Source organism: Oncorhynchus nerka, linkage group LG4 (assembly GCF_034236695.1).
Source record: "Oncorhynchus nerka isolate Pitt River linkage group LG4, Oner_Uvic_2.0, whole genome shotgun sequence".
NCBI lineage: Eukaryota > Metazoa > Chordata > Actinopteri > Salmoniformes > Salmonidae > Oncorhynchus > Oncorhynchus nerka.
In genome coordinates this window covers 49,333,811-49,350,086 of record NC_088399.1, presented here as the reverse complement: position 1 = coordinate 49,350,086, position 16,276 = coordinate 49,333,811, and the positions used below count along the sequence as shown (strand labels likewise).

At 39.5% G+C, this 16,276-nt stretch overlaps 1 protein-coding gene across 3 annotated transcripts in view; it reads left to right on the top strand.

Moving 5' to 3' along the window:
• The window catches only part of LOC115126979 (band 4.1-like protein 4), an 88,775-nt gene that overhangs the window by 36,318 nt on the left and 36,181 nt on the right, over positions 1-16,276 (top strand). For all 3 annotated transcript variants that reach the window (XM_029656640.2, XM_065017634.1, XM_029656634.2), the window contains one exon: positions 1,609-1,713. In XM_029656640.2, the coding sequence (XP_029512500.1) occupies positions 1,609-1,713 (105 nt within the window). The remainder of the gene's footprint in view (positions 1-1,608; positions 1,714-16,276) is intronic.

Genomic DNA, 16,276 nt, shown 5'->3' with positions numbered 1-16,276 from the left:
GTCTGGTTCATACTAAAATCAAGAGTCCTAAGTTTGTTTCTTTTAGCAGATTACTTTTGCAAGCCTCTGAGAAATGCTAATAAGAGGGGTGAGGTGCGTAAATTGCAGTGCAAGGCTGTTTTCACTGCATAGCAAAGTAATAATTTATCTCTTCATATTTCCCTGGAGACATAGGTCTGCTCTCTTATAGAGTCTCTTCATGTTATTTCTAAATCCAGACACAGCAAGCTAAAAGAGAGACTATATGTCCTCATCCTGAAGCGAATAAAATATGTGCTATGCTGTATGCCAGTGGTCTGAGTCAAGATCACTTTGAGTCAAAAAATGCAAGCCGAGATCTACCGCTCAGATCTTTTTTAAACAGGACTTTAAAAACCTAAGCCTATGCAACATTAACCAATTAAAAACAGTTCTGTAGCAATGAGGTTTGTGCAGCAGGCTATAGGCCCAATACATTATCACTGCATATTGGCTCTGCTTGAATTGCCCTGCCAATGTTGTTCTTCTCAGACCATTTTGAAATTATATTTTTTAAATGTAGGTTTATGATCACACTGGTAATAATTTGTTGTATTACTTGTGAGGCACAGCTAAGTAAGCATGATAATTTGCTTATTTAAAAAAAATGTTTTTTACTGGACTGATGGCTGCCTCTCACCCGACTTGTCATTACTCCACCCTCCTTCCCCCCGCTGAGAAAAGGGGACAGAGTCTTCCAGCTAGTAGCCTCATGCACCAATTCATGTTTCTCCTATGACCAGAGAAAGTGAAATATCCCTTGATATTAAAAAAAGACAGAAGCCGCTAATAATTACAACTCAAGCTGATCTGAACACTTTGCTTAAACTCCTTCATTGCAGCTGCAGCGCTGGTTGTCGCTTGTGGAAGCTGGGAGAACCCGCATTTTGTGGCTTATGATGGTGTTGAACAAAAGTGTTGACAGTGCTGAATAACAACTTAAAACATAAACATAAAAACGGCAGACTTTTGCTGTATTTGTTGAGTCTCTCTATAGTCATGGTTCAAAAATGATTTTTTACAGTCTATAGCGCGAGCAAACTGTGCAGACACGGTGTTCTGAGCTATCCGATTGGCCAAAGGTAGGCCTCTAGGTGCACTTGATTTTCTCTCTGGGAGTTCGACCTTCAGACACATTAAATGGTTATATATGGGAACATTTTGCCTTCCCGGCGCTAGGGCTGCGGAATCAAGTGCACCTACCCCCAACAGTGCGAAACAAAAAACAAAAAATAGGAACGCGTGGCTTTATGGTTGGGTTTTTTACAGAAATGTTTGGTGACCAACTAGGAATGCCTTGGAGATGGACCAGTCGAACATGGTCGACCGGTTGGTGACCACTGCTGTATGCCATATTGTTGAAACTATTTATTCTTCAAAAAATGACTGTCCATACAGAAGTCCACCATGGTATTTCAGAATACTTCACATGTTACTTCAGAATGCATTAATAGCTACAGTATAATATGACTGTCACCCATCTTATATTCTGTCAATTAAAAACACTGACATCTACTTGAGAATGGCATTGCTTGGCAACACATTTGAATGTGACTGAGACACTAATTCCTAACCTCTTGTGTTACACAGAAGTCCACTAAGGGGTCGGTGGTGCTGGACTTTGTGTTCAACCATGTGAACCTGGCAGAGACAGACTACTTCGGGCTGCGCTACTGTGACCGCAGCCACCAGACGGTCAGTCACCAATGATTTAAATAAACATATTTATACAGATGTACAGTATACTCTCACTGTAGACCAGGGAAGGCTTTATGCATTTGGCATGCTTTTGACATTACATTATGAATAGTGCACCGGAGAGATTTACCTTCCTTCATATACACTAATCGGAGTGGCTGGTGAGATTAGAAAGGGTATTTCCCTCTGAGGCAGATGTCTGGGATTGATATCTGAAAAGGGTAGCTTCAGCTTGCCCCAGTCAAAGTGAAAATAGTATGCGTTAGTATGCTTTAAAAGACGAGACAACAACAGTTCTGTGAATATTGGCAGAAGGTGCCATCACAGTGCGTCGCACGCAGGTCCAGGCCAGGCCATGACAGGGTAGAGTAGGGGTGGAAAGGAGTAGTAAATACTCATTCAGGGCCCCAGGGCTCCACACACTCAGAGTACAGAGCCATAAAATAGCACAATGATAGGCTGTGTGCGTCCCCAAAAGGCACCCTATTCCCTATGTAGTGTGCTGCTTTTGACCAGGGCCTATAGGGCTCTGGTCAAAAGTAGTGCACTATAGTGTGCCGTTTCGGACACAGACATAATCTCCCAACGTCCCCCCGCTCTCTCGCTCACATAGATGGGCGGTATCCTGTGCAATGCCTTCTGGGGGCTGTCGGCCAAGCCCTGATTTATCGTCAGACCTGCGCAGGATGAAAGCATGTCTCTGTACATGTGTCAAGACTCAAAAGCTATGTTTAAGTGAAAGAAAAACAGTAAAAGGAGACTGAAAATGTTGGAACACCAGCATCACTGCCTCTGTTTGACTTATCTAATGTATGACCTGACATGCATGCACTATAAGCACACACCCAGTACAAGAGAGGATTCTTGTTTGAAAAAGAGAGATGCATTGTTTTACTGCTAATGTCCCTGCTTAAAACATGAAAGATACAAGACCCTCTCACATAGTCACACACAGTATCCGCACACGTGTGCGCTTCACGCTGTTCACAGCATGGTAGCCAGGGCACATAAACAGCAGATAGGTTGAGCCTCGCACTTCAACACTCTTAGTTGTTGTGGAAATTGACCCACTATGCTGTTTAATTTCTGCATCTACATCATATCACTGAGTCTACCTTTAACCCACATAGCTCAGTTTGTTTTCCTCTTCTTTCTCTCCATCACTACGCCTCTTTCCCCTCCTCTCTCTCTTTCTCTATGCCTCACCCCTCTATCTACCCCGTCGCTCTCTTTCTCTCTCTCGTTTTCCACCTTCCACCTTGTTTTTCTTAGTGTTGTGTTTTTCCAGTTTATCTACAACAGATCGAGTTTGTCTGACAACCAGTATCCTGTTGAGATAATTAGAGATGATAAATCTCTGTAACGCTGAGTTGATGTTCAACTATGTTTGACCGGGGGATCTGATTTAGAATTTTTGCCAACCTTGTTTTTGGGGAGATAAGTTCATTAATAATTCAGTAGAAAATAATCTTATTGGACAGATACAGAACTTTTACGGTCTGTTTTATAGAAAATGCATTTTATCAATGTATACAGCTTTTGTTTATGGCAGGTTATCCTCCCTGTGCTTGGGTAATATTTGGCCCAAGGGCGTGTTTGCATCAGCATGCACATTCACATCATTCCTACCCTCTGGAGTCGTAAGGGACATACCAACATAGATACTGTAGCAGGTTGACGTTTATTGTCATGAATCTTGCCCTAGAGGCAGATTTCCCGCTAGATGGGCCAGCTGCAAAGTCAGAATTGTCTACTCTAGATCATAAAAATTAATGAAAACAAACATATTTAAGGTTATGGTTAGGATTTTGGGTTAGCAGTGTGGTTAAGGTTAGGGTTAATGGGGAACTGCCCCTGCTGATTTGGCCCAATTTTTTTGGCTTGCTCCTCAAGACATTCTGGCAGCCATGACAGAAGCCAAACGTGAGTTGGCTTGAGTGTGTGGTTTGAATGGGTCAGTAGCCTACAGAGTAATATAGAATGTATGTAGATATTTCAAAACCAGGGTTCCCCAAATATGAAAGACTGTAAAAACACCAGGAAATCATCTCCAAGTGTTTTTAATTTTGGAAATATATTCCCAAGTATTTCATATAGAGAAATTACTATGTTTTAGTCAAATATTATATCTGTTTGGGCTTCTTTCGGTCAATTTGCAATCTAAACATTTTTTGTAATTATCTTCCAACCCCCCCAACCATCCACTCAATAAAAACATATGCCCGCTGCTGAATCTAGTTGATGATCCCTGTTCTAAACTAAGTGTTCTGATAACATTCAAATGGAGTAACAGGTCCATGTAGTTTAAACAACCTTTTACATAATGCCATAGAAGTGTGTTCTGCTAATATAACAACGTGCACCTTTCATTCCCAGACGATACAGACACTGTGCCTATCGGCATTTTGTCTGGTGGTAATGGGGCTACCTTGGCAAACATGTCAGAGTGGTCATACCTTCCTGTATGATGTCCCGTATACAACACGAGTTCCCTCCCCATATTGACTGATGCCTTTCAATTCAATACTTTATCAAGACAATACAAGTAAAAGTTGTCTAGTAAAATGTTTATGCCGAGCGCCAGGTCTCTCTCCATTCAGAGACATCAGTATCAAGCCCGTCTACAGGTCTCCATTTGCTGGCTCCATGCATGTTTCTGTGAATACAGTCACTGTTCTAATACCAATGGCAGTTAGAATAGGTCATATCTGACACACAAGCGGGTACAGATGTAGGATCTTAATTTGAGCTAGTTTGCTACAGCAGGAGAATAATCCTGCTGCAATAGGACATTTGAATTATTACGTTGATTATAATTAATGGACATTTGTTGTAAGGGTTAATACATTTTTCATTAGGGCAAATCAAGTCTGACATTTTAAAGTAGAAATTACAAACTTTAAAAGCTTTTTTAAACCTCTAATAAAATTATCAGCAACAAGAGTTATCAAATAAAGATCCTACATCTGTATTATGTTGAAGTTTGAACGGGTCAGATAAAACCTACCCAATTATGGTGTCCCATCATACACTTGAGGCTGCCAACTGGTATAAATGTCCAGTCCATCTGTAGAAATAGGCAGAGTAAAAAATATATATATATATATATATATACACACAGTGGGGAGAACAAATATTTGATAACCTGCAAAATCGGCAGTGTTTCCTACAGGAAACGTATGATCACTGTAATTGCAAACAAAGGTTTCTGTACCAAATATAAAGTTCTGCTTTTCTGATGTATCAAATACTTGTCATGCAATAAAATGCTAATTAATTACTTAAAAATCATACAATGTGATTTTCTGGATTTTTGTTTTAGATTCCGTCTCTCACAGTTGAAGTATACCTATGATAAAAATTACAGACCTCTACATGCTTTGTAAGTAGGAAAACCTGCAAAATCAGCAGTGTATCAAATACTTGTTCTCCCCACTGTATATATTTTCACTCTTTCAATCATGCTGCCAAACATACCCTCGTAGAACTGACTATCCTACCGTTCCTTGACTTCGGCAATGTAATTTACAAAATAGCCTTCAACACTCTACTCAGCAAACTGGATGTATTCTATCACAGTGTCATCCGTTTTGTCACCAAAGCCCCATATACTACCCACCACTGCGACCTGTATGATCTCGCTGGCTGGCCCTCACTATATATCCGTCGCCAAACCCACTGGCTCCAGGTCATCTATAAATCTTTGCTATGTAAAGCCCCACCTTATCTCTGCTCACTGGTCACCATAGCAACATCCACCCATAGCACGCACTCCAGCAGGTATATTGCACTGGTCATCCCCAAAGCCACTTCCTTTGGCCGCCTTTCCTTCCAGTTCTCTGCTGCCAATGACTGAAACTAATTGCAAAAATCACTGAAGCTGGAGTCTTATCTCACTCTCTAATTTTAAGCATCAGCTGTCAGAGCAGCTTATCGATGACTGTACCTGTACACAGCCAATCTGTAAATAGCACACCCAACTACCTCCTCCCCATATTGCCATTTATCTTCTTGCTCTTTTGCACCCCAGTATCTCTACTTGCACATCATCATCTTCACATTTATCACTCCAGTGTTAATGCAAAATTGTTATTATTTCGGTCTCTATGTCCTATTTATTGCCTTATCTCCCTGCTCTTCTACATTTGCACATACTGTACATAGATTTTTCTATTGTGTTATTGACTGTATTTTTCAGCATTTATGGGTTCCATTACAGGCTCAAAATGGCCAGAAACAAATAACTTTCTTCTGAAACTCATCAGTCTATTCATGTTCTGAGAAATGAAGGCTATCCCATATGAGAAATTACCAAGAAACTGAAGATCTCATACAACACTGTGTACTACTCCAATTTGACAGCGCTTGAAAAAAAATGGTAAAATAGTAATATGCAAATGTTGCACAATCCAGGTGTGGAAAGCTCTTAGAGACTTACCCATAAAGACTCACAGGTGTAATATCTACCAAAGGTGCTTCTACAAAGTATTGACTCAGGGATGTGAATACTTTTGTCAAATTATATATTTCTGTATTTTATTTCCAATACATTTCCAAAGAAATTCTAAACATGTTTTCACTTTGTCATTATGGGGTATTGCATGTAGACAGGTGAGAAAAACATATCTTTAATCCATTTAGAATTCAGGCTGTAACACAACAAATGTGGAATAAGTCAAGGGGTATGAATACTTTGGTGAGCACTTTGCCAGAGCCCCAATAGCAGCATAGATCAGCTCTTGGCCCCTCATCATAGATACTGGTCGTGTCTCTCACTCACACACACACACACACCATTATCAATGGTGGTTATGATTAGCCTGGTGGAACCAACCTGATCGTTGTGTTCACCTTTCTGTTTCACTTCAGATATGGGCGGCAGGTAGCCTAGTGGTTAGAGCTTTGGACTAGTAACCGAAAGATTGCAAGATCAAATCCCCGAGCTGACAAGGTAAAAATCTGTTGTTCTGCCCCTGAACAAGGCAGTTAACCCACTGTTCCTAGGCAGTCATTGAAAATAAGAATTTGTTCTTAACTGACTTGCCTAGTTAAATAAAGGTAAAGTAAATCAAATTCAATAAATATCATAAAATGAGAAGTGAAACATAATGGTAAACAAGCAATAAGCTTGTTCCACCAGGCTAGGTTATGCCCTGGACATTATTGTCATCTAAGAAGTAGAAAAGAAGCAGAAAATAATATCAGTTTACATAAAATACGTTTCACAATTGGGTTATCAAAGTAATGAAGTGGGTTACCTTCTGTATTTGTGAAGGTTAATGTCCGGATACTTGCCAACATGTGGCTGACTGTTCCATTCGTAGGAATGCTCACAGCGAAGACATGTCTGCATGATGCTGATCAGTGCCCCCTTGCTGGTATTCTCTACGCTGCATGTTCAACTGCAAACTGGAAATCTCTTGAACAACTGCAGCAGGCAAACTTATGAGGTGGTGTTGAATGAGAGGGGCTCTGACATGTTGATATAATAGACAGCCAAGTGGTAAATTGCATTTTGTTCTAATGCACTTCACAATCAAAATTACTCTACTACTTGCATCTGCTTAGCTGGGGAATTATCCTACTATTTAATCAAGTCAGGTATTTTTCAATACAACTTTTAACATTTCATATAACACACATTACCTGTCGCTGTTGATGAAATAGTCTGTGTCATCGGTGAATTAACTCAGGTCACTATCAGAGGCCTCATGATGGCGTGTCCTTTTCCTAAGAGTCGTGGGAGACTCTGGCACCAACGGAGGTGTTACATGGCACACTTTTAGTCTGAGGTCTTGCCTGACAAGCTGTGAAAATAGCAAGATAACAGTGAATGAAATTATTTTTGGAGGTCGCTAAACCATTGAAATCACATTACTGGACATGTTAGGATACTCATCTTTACTCCTTCTGGTAGGTCCCGGCCTCCATTCATGGCCAGGGGATCAATCAGGCACCCAACGGTGTACTTTGTCTAACAGAAAAACAGGGTAAACGGTTGTCATTATCCTTTAATTATAAACATAGCTCGAGAAATAACGTAATCTTGTTTGGAAGCTAATTATATGCTTTACAGACGTAGTCTGACTGGCTCCAGATTGGATTGTAATTCAGACCGGTGGTGCCGTTACACTACGCAACCAACTGTGATATGTTTTGCTTTAGTACTGGGTTGGTTTGAGTTTGTTGCTGCTAGTTAGTACACGATTGTCGTCAGACACGAGTTAGCTTGTACCACTATAGCTGCATCCAATATATATGTGTGCCCTAGACATGGGTTGCACCTCGGAGGCTAATGTGACTGTTTTGTCTAAATTACACTTATTTAGTGGCATAAAAATATGATGACATTGCTAAAGTAGGAAAATAATTAGTAGGAAACAACTGCCATATTAGATGTCGTCAAATTTACTTTAGAGAGATTGCATTGTTGCCATTACTGTTACTATCAAAGATAATCATACAAGCTAACCATGCTAATCTTAGCTAGCTAAAATACGGTGGTCCCCCTCAGACTTAGTTAGCTGGCTAAAGTTATACTGCATCTACATTCAATCTGGCGACATCATGATCAAAGGTTTTCCTACTAATTATGTGTCTCCTTTTTCAATGTTATCGTGTTTCCAAGCCAAATCCGAGTTGTATTGATGTACGCTATCATTAGCCAGCTAGCTAGGTAGCTAGCTAGTTAAGTATATAGCTAGGTAGCTAGCTAGCTAATGTCAGCTATGCTAGCAATGATAGTAGGGCCGGGCGATGTGGACGAGAAATCATCTCCATTTTCCCCCAAATTTATGGGCGATTCACAATATATATTGTATCTTGATTTTTTTTGTATTCTCCAAATAAGCGTTGTTGCACAATTAAAAGTCAATACACTGCATTTCAAACAGTCGGGAATAATCTAATTAATTCAGAGCCTGTAAAATTATACCTAGGCTAAATATAAGCCTTCAAGCATAAGACCCACTAATAATCAAAACAGTTTAACCTGCTTTAATGATCGGTCTTTCAAGTCTATGAAAATGCCATTTTTGTTACAAATTTAAAAATAACCATGCACATTCACTAAATGACCAACTTCTGGTCGCAGGCAATATAGAAAATTAACAAAGGTTTCATAAGCAATCTCTCAAGCATAACTGCTAGTGAATAGCCAGCTAGTCTTTATATTTTAAGCCTAGCCCATTTGGATCTATTTGCTTGCAGAACAGAACAGTTCAACTGCTATGAATACACCATTCTGTCTGTCTCCAACTGTTTGAACAACATAGTGTATGTAGCGAATTCGGGAGGTGTAGCCCCAACCGGGACTCGAACCCGGGTCCAATGGCTCTCAAGCTAACACTTTAGCTGTTACACCAAGGTGTTTTAATGTCGCTACAATAGCCTGTTCACTTTGTTGAAATCAAGTGGCCTACCTGGATAAGATGATTATTATATTTTCTTTATTTAACTAGGCAAGTCAGTTAATTAAGGACATATTCTTATTTACAATGACGGCCTACCCCGGACAAACTCCGACGACGCTGGGCCGGTTGTGCGCCGCCCTATGGGACTCCCAATCACGGTCAGATGGGATCACGGCCGGATGCTTACTTCTCAGAATGAGAACGAGTTGCCAATTCCTTATATAAATGCAAATGCAACTTTTTTATGCTCATTGCACATTTATAAAACACAGACTAGACAGTTTGGCTAAAATTCTGCTAGTGGTACTGCAATGCTGCGCACGATAGAAACTGAAAATTAATTCATACTCCCGTTTTAGTAGGGTCTGCTCGGTTCAAACTTTTTGGAGTTAAGACATAAAAAGGGAATCATTGCAAAGGTTACGTTCTCCTCTATTACAGTCAAATAATGTCTCAATGTTTTTTGGTGTCCATATGACCGATTATGTTGTACTAAACCTAAAATGGAAATAGCGAGTTGAAACTGCTTGTCAGAGATGAAGATTATATTTGATCTTTGTTGTGAGTGGCACGGGAGGCGCTTGGTGTCTGTGTGGAATGGGAAGGTGTGCAGTGTACACAGCACAGAAGGAGCAAAGGAGACGAAACCAAAAAGACAAACACTCATAAAAACAGAAAAAAATAAAAACTTGATTCTTGAGATGCAGGCATTTGGAACATCGTGCATTCTAATCTAGATGATAGTGATAATAATTATCAAAATATACATAAACATATGCATATTTGGTCTAGCTACCGGTATACTCACCACCACTGGGGACCAACGAACTCCAACCACCTATTCCGCATGATACGGTCATGCGGAATAGGCAGGGCATCCAAACCATAGATTTTGGCTGTGCATCTTGCTGGAAGCATGCATTGCATGGTTGATCCGTATAGGGCTTTTCAGTCTCAACTGGCTGTGATCTTTTGAACGTGTTGGTTTTGTGCAATGAAAAGAATGAGCCCCATTCAATGAAGGGAAGCGGAAAGGGAATTTGAACGTAGAGCTTGGCAAAAGGGGGCATGATTTTTTGACATAACTAATCCAAACGCAACCGTTATTTACGTGTGACACAGGTTCTAAATTCCATTTTAGACCAAAATTATCCTATTTACACTCTGTAGTACATTTTGACACTAAAGTAAATGTTTCTGACTCGTGTTGATGCCATATAGGTCATTTTCAAAGGGATTAGTTGTTTTTAAGGGGCAGTCACTCTTTAATTCAGGGTTAGGTTTAACATCATATTTTATGACTTTATGGCTGTGCCAGCTAGTGACCACACTGCAGCGCTGCCTCCTGGGAAAGATTTATGACAATAAATCCCAACCTCAGCACACCTATAATCAAAACCTATCAATTAAAATAGACATCTCTGTAATTTATATGGGACTGCCTGGGGCCATAACAATGTTAATTTTGGTAACTATTTTAGATTTGGTATTTTGACTAAAATACATTTTTAGTCTTAGTCACATTTACATGTTTTTAATTTCATCCTTTTTAGTTTGAGTTATTATCAGTTAACTAAAACCCTGGACAATTTTAGGCTAGTTTTAGTCAGTCATCTTAGTCACACAGTCACCATTTTTTTTTTTATTAAATAATTAATATTTACCTTTAACTTCCATCATGTTGACATTAAGATAGTAGGACAAGGCTATCTCCTCCTATAGCTGGCACATTTCTATTGTGGCAGATTATAAACAATGCCAGCCATGATTTACCATATAGGCTTCACCTTTGTAACAGGTTAAACAATTTAGGCATACAGTTTTTTCCCCCTCCAGTTATAATCTTGGGATGGGGGTAAATAACAGTGAGATTCAGAGCCTGGGCCTCTCAGTAGTGGCCTATTGGAACAGAGTATGGGCCTCTCAGTCAGACCTATCAATCAAACTGTCCTAACTTAACTTCCTATTGAAGTGGTGCATGGTCCGGGCAGCCACACCCATGATGACAGAACATTTTCATTTATTTATTATCTATCTATTATTAATTAGTTCCATTCACTGTGGGACTGAGCAGTGCTGAAGGGAAGAGAGACATAAACTCTCTCATAATTCTCATACAGAACAAGCTCTGATCCCATGTTTTTAAAATCCTTGAGGTGCATTTGAACAGATATAAATAGATCTAGTGGGGCTTTGTGCAGGTGCCATGAAAAACTGATAGACATAACCCATTAACTGGCCGTACTACACACATACACTACCTGCTTTAATAGATACGGTTGCTGGATAACTAAGGCTAGCATATTCCTTCATGTGCACACCATGATTAGATTTTTCTGTATAACAAAAGAATATTCTTCAGTACATTTTTTTTATTATAACTGCATTATACTGCATTATACCTGTAGGCTATAAAGTATTACAAAAGGTTAATAAGTAGTAGGTTGTTGCTCAGGCTATCTTTCTAAGAGGAACTCCTCTGTCTTTGTCTGGTTGTCCATAGCGATACCGCCCTGTCACTGTCAGCCACTGCTCTATCCCCAACCTCTCATTTGCATTAATTAGCATGCACTGGAACACACCAGCTGCAGTGATGTGATTATTGTAAATTAGATAAGATTAACCAATTCAATTAACTTATTCTAATTCAGTCACAGACACTGCTCTAATCACGTTCCCCTGGTCACCAACATCTGTTCCGGTGTGTTCTGGGTCATTCATTAGGCACCAAGCGGAAGAAAATGTAGTGAAACCGAGAGGGACTACCTTTCCTGAACATGTCCAATAAGACATTTTCATTTTTAATAGACAAATATAGCAAAATATTTTGCTATGATGTGCCCTAGTGAATATGACCCTGGGGCCCATCTGTGGTGTGGTGTGGGTTTAGGTAGAAGGAAATGGGGATGGTGCACCATGCACAGCATCTGTCAGTGGCATATTTAAGTCTGAAATAGGTTATTCAAGGCTAACCTACCTCATTACACTAACATTTATTCATCTCCATGCCCCAAAAATGCCCCAGAATCAAAAGATTGAGCTCACAGACGCCTCCCTTCCTCTAACATCCCCTGAATTTCCATCTTCATCTTGGCTAGTAGCTACATCTCCACAAATTCACATTTAAATATATGGAATGCATATAAAACAGGACTTGAAGCTGTTTCTTCATGCAAGGGGTGCGGTGCAATTAATTTATATCAGACATGTAAGCAGTTTCAATAACGTTATCAGCTCCATGATCTACAGTCATCTTAAAGCATAAAACAGTGAGTGGATAATGCTATTTATTACAGTCTCATTTTAAAACAGTTGAATCCTGTTGTTAAGTTATCACGTTTGTTTTGAAAGTTTGCTGCCGATGAGACTTGTTTAACCTCTCTGCGCACCGAACCCGTTAGCGGGATTAAATTCAACAACATACGGTGATCGCTACATAAATAGTCATATTAAACATTCATGAAAATACAAGTGTATCAAATGGGTCGAAAGCCTAGAATCTTGCTAATCCAACTGCGTTGTCAGATTTAAAAAAGGATTTACTGCGAAAGAATACGATGTGATTATCGGAGAACAAAGCCCCATTAAAAAAAAACTATTTCAACCAGCACAGGTGTAACATCACAAATTGCAATAAAATAAACCGTTTACCTTTGACGATCTTCCTCTGTTTGCAATCCCAATGCTCATTGTTACACAATGAATGGTCTTTTGTTTGATCAAATCCATTTTTATAGCCTAACACGAAACATTTTGTGAACCGCTTGTGTTGTGAATTCCGTCTCATTCCATTTTCGAAGACACATTCGATGTAAATACACACACTAAACTTGACTTTTCCAGTCATGTTTGGTTTCATTGCAATCAACTGGTTTGTTTGTAACACAACCAAACCTGATGGGTCATTTCGCGGGACGTATTGACTGAAAGAAACCGATTTGAAGACAACAAGTAATGACATCATTGTGCACCAATGCTGTTTTGTTGATTGACTGTATTTTAACCCAATGACCACTGATCGTCTTGAAATCTAGCTGGGTAGATAGCCAAGGAGCTGAGGTAAACGGCAATATGTAATGTTTATGTGTTGGAAGACCAACCCATGTAGTAAACTCCGGCGTAAAGTGGGTCATTCGCCATTGAAGATTCATACCGGAAGGATGTTACGCACAGCATTGTTTTGGTAAAGTGCATATTCAGCTGTTTATATATCAATCAGTATGGCGACTAAGTCAGGGAAAGCTAAATCTAAGTCTAGATATACAGATGTACACAATATTTTAGAAGAAATTGATCGGGAAAGTGAGAGAGATTGTTGGAGGACGATTCATTTAGCGATTCCCAAATGGAGAAATATTTTTTGAACGGAGAGGACATCGTTTTGGACTGGTAAGTTCTTCTCATGCTAATGCCGTTGTTTGAAATTGATAATATAAAATATTATTTGTGATTTTTAAACATTTTTTAGTAGCAATATATAAAAATGTAATGAGATGTGTAAAGTACACGTTGACTATACATTGTGGGTGGGGGTATGTTTATGACCCATAGTCTATGTTTGTGTGTGTATATATACATATTGTGGATTAGAGGGAGCATGGCCGAGATGCGTGTGTCTGCCGCTCCACCCCATCCCACCCCCACATGAAATAGCCTATTTGAGGCTGTTGAGGGGAGGGCAGGCCCACAACAATGGCCAAAGTGAAATGGAGACAGTAGATACAGCTGGTATGTTGTAATATAATAAAGACAGTAGATCTAGCAGGTCTATAATATATTCAATCTTATGTTCCCTGTACTCTATATATATCTGTTTATTATACCTGTTGATACAGGGCTCATATGTGAAACTATTCTAACTGAACATTTTCTTTCACAGTGACACTGACTCCGAATGGGAGCCCCGAGTGCCAAGGTGTCCATCCCCCACTGAAGCTGGTTCATCCAGCTCCTGCCACAAGTGATGTTCTGCCCAAATGTATTTCTGCAGGCATGGATGTGCCTCAGGGCCAAAAGGGCACAGCATGGAGGCGTCGCTGTGTTCTTTGCAAAATGAAGTCCACCATCACCTGTACCACATGCTTGGTGACCCTCTGCTTTACAGCAGAAAGAGACTGCTATGGCACCTGGCACCAACAGCACAATATTGTGTAGAGGACTGAGGGTCATCCAAATATTGAAAGTGTTATTTTGTAAATGTATATATATATTTATGTTTTTTCTCCATTTTTTTTGGGGGGTGTGTTAGAATACCATTTTGGTATTTTATATATAGTTATTCCATTCAAAATGTATAACTTCACCAATTTGGCATTTTGGGTACATTTGGGCTACTTGTGTGGGACACCTGGGTGACTTCATGATAAATGTCATGTTGCACACTCATTTTGGAAGTTATCATTCTGAAACTTTGCACAAGTACTGTTGCCCTCTTATGTTTTTCACTGAAATTGTCCCCATCATCCTATCTGAATGTTTGTTTTGTCTTGTTCATTTTAAAGATGATGATGATGATACAATAAAAATGAAAAAACGTATGTTTTTTAATTGTCTAAACCAGATCTATTGTGTTATATTCTCCTACATTCAATTCACATTTACACAAACTTCAGTTTTCTTTCGAATGAAACCAAGAATATGTATATCCTTGGTCCTGGGCCTGAGCTACAGGCAGTTAGATTTGGATATTTCTTCAGGCGGAAATTTAAAAAAGTAGGGGGGTAGCTGTAAGAGGTTGGTCCAATGCAGCCATTTTTATCTCTATCAAATCATTTCTGGGTAACAATTAAGTACCTTATTGTGATGGTTTTCAATTAAAATGGTCAATAAGTCTCAAGCAAGACTTTTGCTAGGACTGTCTGGGAGTGGTCTGAGTGAGGTGCCTAAATGGATTAACCTATGGGAGGGATATGTAACCTGAGAACTAGCTGTTATTGAGAGGTTTGAAACTCATTGTTATTGGTCTATTAATTTATACCATGCAGTGATGTCGCCAGGCGGGCCAGAACCCCATCCCACCAAAATATGCTGAAATTTAAGGCAGTCTTTTCAAACAGATCTTACACTAATTGGGCATTATCATAATTTTCCAATTTCCCAGTATTATTCCAACCTCATAGTGTGGAAATATAGATCAAATACAGGAAAAGCACATTTTGACTGCACTGGGACTTTAAGTTATTAAAAGAACAGAGGAAGAGAAACAGTGTGGTCAATCTGTTTTCCTCCTTACGATCGAGGGAGATTATCAGTGGTCTTGTATGTCTTCCATTTCCTAATAATTGCTCCCACAGTTGATTTCTTCATACCAAGCTGCTTACCTATTGCAGATTCAGTCTTTCCAGCCTGGTGCAGGTCTACAATTTTGTTTCTGGTGTCCTTTGACAGCTCTTTGGTCCTGGCCATAGTGGAGTTTGGAGTGTGACTGTTTGAGGTTGTGGACAGGTGTCTTTTATACTGATAACAAGTTCAAACAGGTGCCATTAATACAGGTAACGAGTGGAGGACAGAGGAGCCTCTTAAAGAAGAAGTTACAGGTCTGTGAGAGACAGAAATCTGGCTTGTTTGTAGGTGACCAAATACTTATTTTCCACCATAATTTGCAAATAAATTAGTTAAAAATCCTACAATGTGATTTTCTGGATTTTTTTCTCTCATTTTGTCTGTCATAGTTGAAGTGTACCTATGATGAAAATTACAGGCCTCTCTCATCTTTTTAAGAGGGAGAACTTGCACAATTGGTGGCTGACTAAATACTTTTTTTGCTCCACTGTACTAATGTGGGTGTTGGAACATATCTAGTTAGCTTCATGTACTGTAGGTTATTCTTGTTTGAGACCTCCACAGTGTTTATATTACACATTGTCACGTAGGGTAATTGTACATTGTGTTCAGAGCGGCATTGAACATGCTCAATGATTAGCCACTGAAAAGGCTGTTTAAAGCAGAATGTTCTATTGTAAACCCACTGCTGAGGTATGTTGGGAGGGATGTCCCTGTACTCTGCTAAAAGAAATGTTTCTATATAGAACCAAAAAGCACCCTTATTTTAGCAGTGTACTCTGCTTTTCTTTCAACCACTTATGCTATGTCACATTATACAACAGGGTTCCCCAACTGGTGGACTAATTTGGCCCGGGGGTGGTTTT